At 45.5% G+C, this 7841-nt stretch overlaps 1 protein-coding gene across 2 annotated transcripts in view; it reads right to left on the reverse strand.

The window, feature by feature from the left end:
* TSGA10 (testis specific 10) overlaps nt 1-7559 on the reverse strand; it is a 209541-nt gene extending 201982 nt beyond the window's left edge. Inside the window, exon 1 of one of the 2 annotated variants that reach the window (XM_073614675.1) lies at nt 7316-7559. In XM_073614675.1, the coding sequence (XP_073470776.1) occupies nt 7316-7369 (54 nt within the window). In that variant the 5' untranslated portion in view covers nt 7370-7559. Of the gene's footprint in view, nt 1-6985; nt 7076-7315 lie in introns of those variants that run through there. The other variant, XM_073614676.1, reaches the window with a different exon arrangement.
* Nucleotides 7560-7841: the final 282 nt, after the last annotated feature.

The raw sequence follows: 7841 nt of genomic DNA on the forward strand, positions 1-7841 counted from the left end.
AATAAGTAAGTTTTCTCCTTCACTGATGGGCACTGATGAGGCTGCACTGACGGGCACTGATAAGGCGGCACTAATAGGCACTGATGAGGTGGCACCAATGAGGTGGCACTGATGACGTGGCACTGATGATGGGCACTGTTAGGTGGCACTGATAGGCGGCACTGATGGGCACTCATAGGTGGCACTGATGGGCACTCATAGGCGACACTGATGGGCACTGAAAGGCTGCACTGATGGGCACTGATAGGTGGCAATGATGAACACTGATGGGTGGCACTGATGAACACTGATGGGTGGCACTGATAGGCATCACTGATGGCACTGGCAGGCATTGCTGATGGGCACTGATTGGCATCATGTCTGGGCACTGACTGGCATCCCTGGCAGTCCAGGGTGGCATACCTGGTGGCCATGCATGATCAGCACCCCTGGTGGTCCAGGACAGGCATCGCAGGGGGGCTGCGCTGTCAGGAGAGCAGCCGATTGGCTCTCCTCTATTCGCATCTATCAGACGCGAGTGAGGAAAAGCCGATAAATGGCTTTTCCTGTTTACACTGTGATCAGCCGTGATTGGACATGGCTGATCACGTGGTAAAGAGGCTCCATCAGAGGCTCTTTACCAAGATTGGTATTGCGGTGTGTCAGACTAACACGCCGCACCACTGATCGCCACACCCCCACGGGCACGCACCGGCTGTTATCCTGAAAGACGTCACATGACGTCCAGTTAGGATAACTGAACCAGTTAATCAGAGATGCAGCCAGAAGTGAGGGGCTGAATACAAATGCACGTCACACTTTTTATTATATTTATTTGTAAAAAAAATTGACAAACATTTATCATTTTTCTTCCACTTCACAATTATGTGCCACTTTGTGTTGGTCTATCACATAAAATCCCAATAAAATACATTTTTGGTTGTAACATGACAAAATGTGGAAAATTTCAAGGGGTATGAATACTTTTTCGAGGAACTGTATTTTCTATTTGGATTGGTGTAGAATGTAGTAAATATTTACAGAGAAATGAGATGTGGATGTGGTAAAATGCTGCTAGCCCCAGCTCCCCGCCAGCACTGCCACTCATCCCATTCCCCCCACCAAAGAGTAAGAGAAGGAATAAAAACAGAGAATACATGGAAGGGAGAGTAAAAGAGGGGGAGGAACAAAGAAAAAAGGAGAGAAAGAATAAGAGAACAAGAAAGACGGCTGGCGAGAGGAATGGGGGAAAAAAACAGGAAATTACGATAGAGAGAGATAAAAGGCAAAAAAAGGAGAACAAGGAGAGTAGTACATCCTAAAATGTACCATAAGGGGTTTTAATACTGTACGAGTGGAAGGAACTCTGGGAGCGCTAAATGTCTGTGGGTTAGGGATGCTAATTACTTGTCTTGCCTTGGGTGCTGACAACCCACGCTACAAAAATTATTTTTCTGTTAGGGGTCCCCACAACTTGGGAAATATCAAGGGGTCACAGCACTGGAAGGGTTGAGAACCACTGAGTTAGAGGGAAATATATTTAAAGGGGTTGTAAAGTTGTTTTTTTTTTTTTTGAAAATAACAAACATGTTATACTTACCTTCACTGTGCAGCTCGTTCTGCACAGAGTGGCCCCGAACCTGGTCTTCTGGGGTCCCTCGGCGGCTGTTTCAGCTCCTCCCCGCAAGCATTTACCACCTTCATGCGAGCTCCCTCGCACGGTGGTGAGTGCTTGCGGGCGCGCTCCCGTGATACAGCTGGCGGCTATAGCCGCTCGCTGTATCACTCGGCCCCGCCCCCCGGCGCACCGCGTCATCGGATGTGATTGACAGCAGCGCGAGCCAATGGCTGCGCTGCTTTCAATCCATCCACTGCAGCCAATCAGCGACCAGGCTGAGCTGCAATGAAACTGACGAGGACGAGGAGCGAAGATTCGAGGCGTCAGGTAAGTAAAACGGGGGGGCTGGGGGCGGAGGTACTGTCAAAAGTTTTTTCACCTTAATGCATAGAATGCATTAAGGTGAAAAAATTTTTACCTTTACAACCCCTTTAAAATACTGAGTGTTGTGTTGGTGTTACTGTAATTAGTTCAACTTCAAAGGTTGGCCTTTTGTTTTCCCTGATAACATCTCACCTGGATAGTAAACAACAGCCTTCTTTGACTCATCCAATCAGGCTGTGCCTAATATACATTTACTATGTACAGTGACCAATGAGGGAGAATTTAATTAGCCACACTACAGAAAGGAGGGGGGGGGGGGGGGGTGATATAATACTTTGTGACCAAGCTAACTCACTCTTTGGGGTGGGAACAGACAGCAGTCACCATGGGCTGACCTGAAGTTAACAGGTAATCTAATATACTTGTATTTTATATTGTACTGTAAATATGGGCGTCATGGGTAACGTCTAAATACCATGTAAGCCAGGGGAACTACACTGTACATTGTGTTGTAAATACTGTCTGGTGAGTAATTTGTATATATATTATGTAACCCTATTAATAAATGCGTATTGCGGATGGAACTACCTCTTTGTTGTAAGATCTCTCAGATCTAGATATGTATATGTCCATACTACTACAATGATTGAGGTGTATTCACAAAATACAAAACTAGTCAACATATGGTAATATGGTAATAGTGTACAGTATATGGCGAGCCTTAGGCCCCTTTCACACTTGTGCGACTTGTCCTGCGACTTGGGACTACAAAGTTGCATGACAAGTCATACCCCATGATTTCCGAGTACCATTCATATCTGTGCGACTTTAAGTCGCACCGACTTCAAAGTAGTCCCTATACTGCTTTGGTCCGACTTTGATGGGAGTTGAGGTCCACAGACCTCAATTTACATTGGCATTCCTTGAAATCGCAGCTGCAAAATCGTGGTAAAATCGCTGCAAAATCACGTAACTTTCAAGTCGCAGCAGTGTGAAAGGGGCCTTATGAACCACGCTGGCAAAGCCACCCACGTCATGGTTACACAATCCAAACTTCACATGTATGACACTATGATGCTTTGGTATAGTGAGCTTTGCTTAAAACGTCACTGCAATGATGATGGGAAAACAGCAATATCTATGAGCAACAAATATTCAATTTTGTTTAAGCTGCACTCACATCTGAGCAACGCAGAGGCTTGTGCATTTTTTGGTGCGACATGTAGGGTAGCCCATTCACTTTAATGGGCTGCCCTACACTCCAAAAACACGCCAGAGAAGCTCCTGTACTCATTTTTGGAGCCGGTCTGGCACATTTTTGAAAAGCTCGTTTTTGTAGGGCGACAAAACACAAGTTTCATCAGCGCATTTGAAGTGCCATTAAATGGCACCCAAACCTGCTTTGCAATTTTCAGCATGTTCTGGAATCACAAGCAGAATCATGAAAATTTGCCCACGCTTCTGATATGCTCACAAATGAATGGGGCCTTAAGCAGCGCCTGGTGTCTAGAGGTCACTGTACTTTCAGGCAATGAGGTGATTGTAGTCATATGAGTGCACTGTCCCTAATACTTGTAGGCAAAATGAAAAAAAAAAATCAATCTCTACCAGGATTTTTTATAAATAGACATTTTGCTGCATTTAGCTTTTTTTTCCACTCAATTTATAAAAACCATGTTCAGTGATCCTGTTCACCATTGCAATTTACCACTTCCCTAGTTTTCCTATGCGCAATCTGTTAACTTTTTCACAATAGGTGAAGAACACACTCCGAAAAAAAAAATACTCAAAACTAAAATGATGAAAATTTGGATTCAATATGCTACAAAACACTCTGTTATGTTTGAAAGCACAGTCCACCTTTTGCAAAAATGTAATAAATGTACCCATGTTAACAAAAAAAAAAAAAAAATGCATTTATTATTATTTTGCATTGAAGCCTGCAGAGCATTGCAACCGTGATCAGTGCACTGTGGCTGCAATGCACAGACTCCTGCATTGTTTTCTAACCCCAGTCCATACGGAGATACCAGACCTTCAGTTCTAGGCTGCAGGAAATAAATATTAGACTACTACTATGGTGATGTGATTTAACCACAATGAACTCTATTGAGATCTGCGAGTTCCTCTGTCCAGGGGCGTATCCGCCGCTAGGCAAACAAGGCGTTTGTCTTGTGCAGCATTTTATAAGGGGTGGCACCGCCCCCCCCAGGCAGAAGGGACACTAGTGAGGACTGCAGAAAACAGTGGCAGACTGGACCGCTGTTCTGATGCCCCAAAAAAGGCCGCCACAGACAGTGCTGCTTTACTAACTGGCAGTGTTAATCCCGACCGATCGAGTCCCGCAGCTTGCTCCACCTCCACCGCTGGCTCTACTGCTCACTGGTTGCTAGGGCCGCAGGGCCTGGCATCTAGCAACCAGTGACGTCACGTCCCCGCTCTAATGCAGAGTGAGGCCGAGGCTGCAGCATTCAAACCATAGGATTTAACATCCACCTCTGCTCCTAGAGCTTTAGCTGCACCCACCTCCTCCATCTTCTCTGGCAGCTCGGCATGCTCAGAGGGAAGGGAGGGGAACTGCTAGGACTCACTCAGTTGACAGCAACTCTCAAAACCCTGAGGTGAGGCTGGTTGCCAGGGATGGATTGGAATTGTGTGCTTCATGAGGGAGCTGGGTACTGCAGAGACCAATACAAAGAGGAGGGGTTCATGCTGGGACTTGTAGTCCTTCACTTTTGGTGGATGTGACCCCACCCCAATAGTGAAGGACTACAAGTCCCAGTATGAACCTGTGAGATCTAGTCCTTCAATTTTGGATGGAGTCACATCCTTAGATCTAAGGAATTCATGCTGGGACTTGTAGTCCTTCACTTTTAGGGGGGTCACATAAACTTTTGCTCGCTTGCTGCGGCAATCTGACTGGAAATGGGAACAGGTACCTGTCAAAACCAGGTACCCGCTACCCCCAGGAACTTCCAATAAGTTGTGTTTGCCGCCCCTCCCCAAAGTGATCTGCGGTGGATTGCTTTTCAGGGGCAATTGACAAGCGGCTTAGAAGTTTTGTCACCTCTTCACAGCCCGTGTTAACCCTTGAAAGGCCACAGCACCGTGCCGCAACTGCATGCTTTACAGGCGATTGTAGCACAGTCCTGACTTTGGAGATGGTACTGCCCACCAAACACGACCAACGGTATCATTTTTTCCCAGGCCACACAGTGGCAGAATGTACTAAAATGGGTAGTGGCCATGTTGACTTTCGGTTGGGTGCTTACTCGGGGTACAGTAGCACAGCGGCTCAACTGCCTATATTTACCATCCTCCCATGTAATAGGGCCTAAATATATGGTGTAAAATGAAAGATAATCAGAAAAGTGAAAATATCCTTAACCTAAATTCTTTTACTTGCTATCTGCATGGTAAAACACAGCATTTTACGTGCAGAAGTCGCTGGTTCTGGTCAGTGGTGCTCCTCTGAAAAGTGAACCATTCATGGATTGCTTTTCAGAGGTGTTTGACAGGCGGCAAGGAGGCGATGTTGTCGTCTCAATGCCTAATTTAACCCTTTAAATGCTGCACTACTACACCACAGTTGGTGGCTCCATAGACCTGCATTACACCCCCTTTACACTTAAGCGACTTGTCACGTGACTTTGGACATCAAAGTTGCATGGCAAGTCATACCCCATGTTTTCCAAGGACAACCATTCATATACGTGCGACTTAACCACTTGCCGACTGCTGCACGCTGATATACGTAGGCACAATTGCAGCGGTGGGCAAATGGGCGTACTTGTACGTCCCCTTTAATTAGCGGTGCTAGAAGGCGCGTGCGCCCACTGCGTACAGTGTGACCGTGCCCGCGGACACGATGTACTCCGGTCTCCCGGCGATCGAGTCACAGAGCCACAGAACGGGTAAGTGCCTATGTAAACAGGGCATTTCCCCGTTCTGCCTTGTGTTATGACAGGGAGGTGTCATGTGAGTTGTAGCCCCTCCCCCCCACAGTTAGAATCACTCCCTAGGACACACTTAACCCCTTGATCGCCCCCTAGTGGTTAACCCTTTCCCTGCCAGTGTCATTTACACAGTAATCAGTGCATTTTTATAGCACTGATCGCTGTATACATGACAATGGTCCCGAAATAGTGTCAAAAGTGTCTGCCATAATGTCGCAGTCACGATAAAAATTGCAGATCGCTGCCATTACTAATAAATAAATAAATAAAAATGCCATAAAACTATTCCCTATTTTGTAGATTCTATAACTTTTGTGCAAGCCAATCAATATACGCTTATTACGATTTTTTTACCAAAAATATGTAGAAGAATATATATCGGCCTTAATTTAGGAAAAAATTGTTTTTTATATATTTTTGGGGGATATTTATTAGAGCAAAAAGTAAAAAATACTGCGTTTTTTTCAAAATTGTCGCTCTTTTTTTGTTTATAGCGCAAAAAATAAAAACCGCAGAGGTGATCAAATACCACCAAAAGAAAGCTTTATTTGTGGGGGAAAAAGGACGTCAATTTTGTTTGGGTGCAACTTTGTATGACCGCGCAATTGTCAGTTAAAGCAACGCAGTACCGAATCGCAAAAAGTGCTCTGATCAGGAAGGGGATAGAATCTTCCGGGGCTGAAGCTGTTAAAGTCGCAGCGATTTCAAAGTAGTTCATGCACTACTTTGGTCCAATTTTCATGCAACTTGAGGGTCATAGACTTCAATGTTAACCCTCAGAGGTTGCATGAATGTCGTACCTGAATGTTTTATATGCGACAGCGGATCCGACTTTGTAGAGGGACACGTCACATCCAAGTTGCTCCCATCCAAAGTTGCGTCAAAGTCGCTGTACAAGTGTGAATGAGCCTTAGTTCCTCATGCTGTTTCAGTTTTGCCGCAAAGTGCGGGCAGTGTGTTCGCAGTATTTGTACAGCTCAATGGTATACTGTGTTTAAAGGTGATCCAGGCACATAGATAACAATTGTTTTTTTTTTGCGTGCCTTGGCAGTAATTGGCATTTTATAATAAAAAAAGAAATGGTGTTTTCCAGTGAAATCAGACCTACCTGCTATATGGAGCACACAGGACTTTCCAGGGGCCCAAAGTCGGTTTAGTTATGTACACTATAAGTGCTGCCCCAGCCAAGCTTGTCTCCATGGTAACCGAAGCCTCCTGCCTTTCACTACACACGGCCAGGGAAGTCCTGTGCCTACTATGAATGGCATACCTCACTGCACATTGTAATTAACCACGCACATTTCTCATGAGGCTCTTCATACACCTTCCCAAACTTACCTCACAAATCAGATCCACCAGGGGATGCAAATTACACAAACAGCGCAATAAAAGCAGAAAAGGTTTTCAGATGAAATGAATGGAGAGTGAAAATGAATACCTTGGTCTGCAGTTCTGAGATTTTCCTGTGATCGATGTGGTGTTTAGCAGCCATGATGTGATGAGCTTCTATGTATCATACAAGATGCTATGTATCATAGAAAGTGCTATGTATCATACAGAGCTCTGCCTGCCTGTGTATTGGGAAGCAGAGAGTTGTGTCCTGCTCTCCTCAGCACTGTCCCGCCTCCCGAGCACCGGCTGCCCCACTCCCGCACTTTTCCTTCCCTTCCCTCCTCACTGCTACTATATTGTCACTGTGAATGGCTACAGCAAATATATGTGTCCCTGCCATCCCTCCCACAACTATTCCTAGTCACACCTGGATACCTGCCACTGCTGCCTAGCACCCTGTGTGCCAGTCTAGGCTTTACACCTGTGGGTTTAGGTAGCAAGGTAGTGCAAAGGATGAGAATGACAAAATGGCAGCCATTCTCAGTTACCTCAGAATGTGTCCTCACCTCCACAACCACAATGGCAAAAACTTTAAGAGCTCATTCGCACCAGAAAGTGTGCATTTACTGTGC

This window comes from Aquarana catesbeiana, linkage group LG02 (genome assembly GCF_042186555.1).
Source record: "Aquarana catesbeiana isolate 2022-GZ linkage group LG02, ASM4218655v1, whole genome shotgun sequence".
Taxonomy (NCBI): domain Eukaryota; kingdom Metazoa; phylum Chordata; class Amphibia; order Anura; family Ranidae; genus Aquarana; species Aquarana catesbeiana.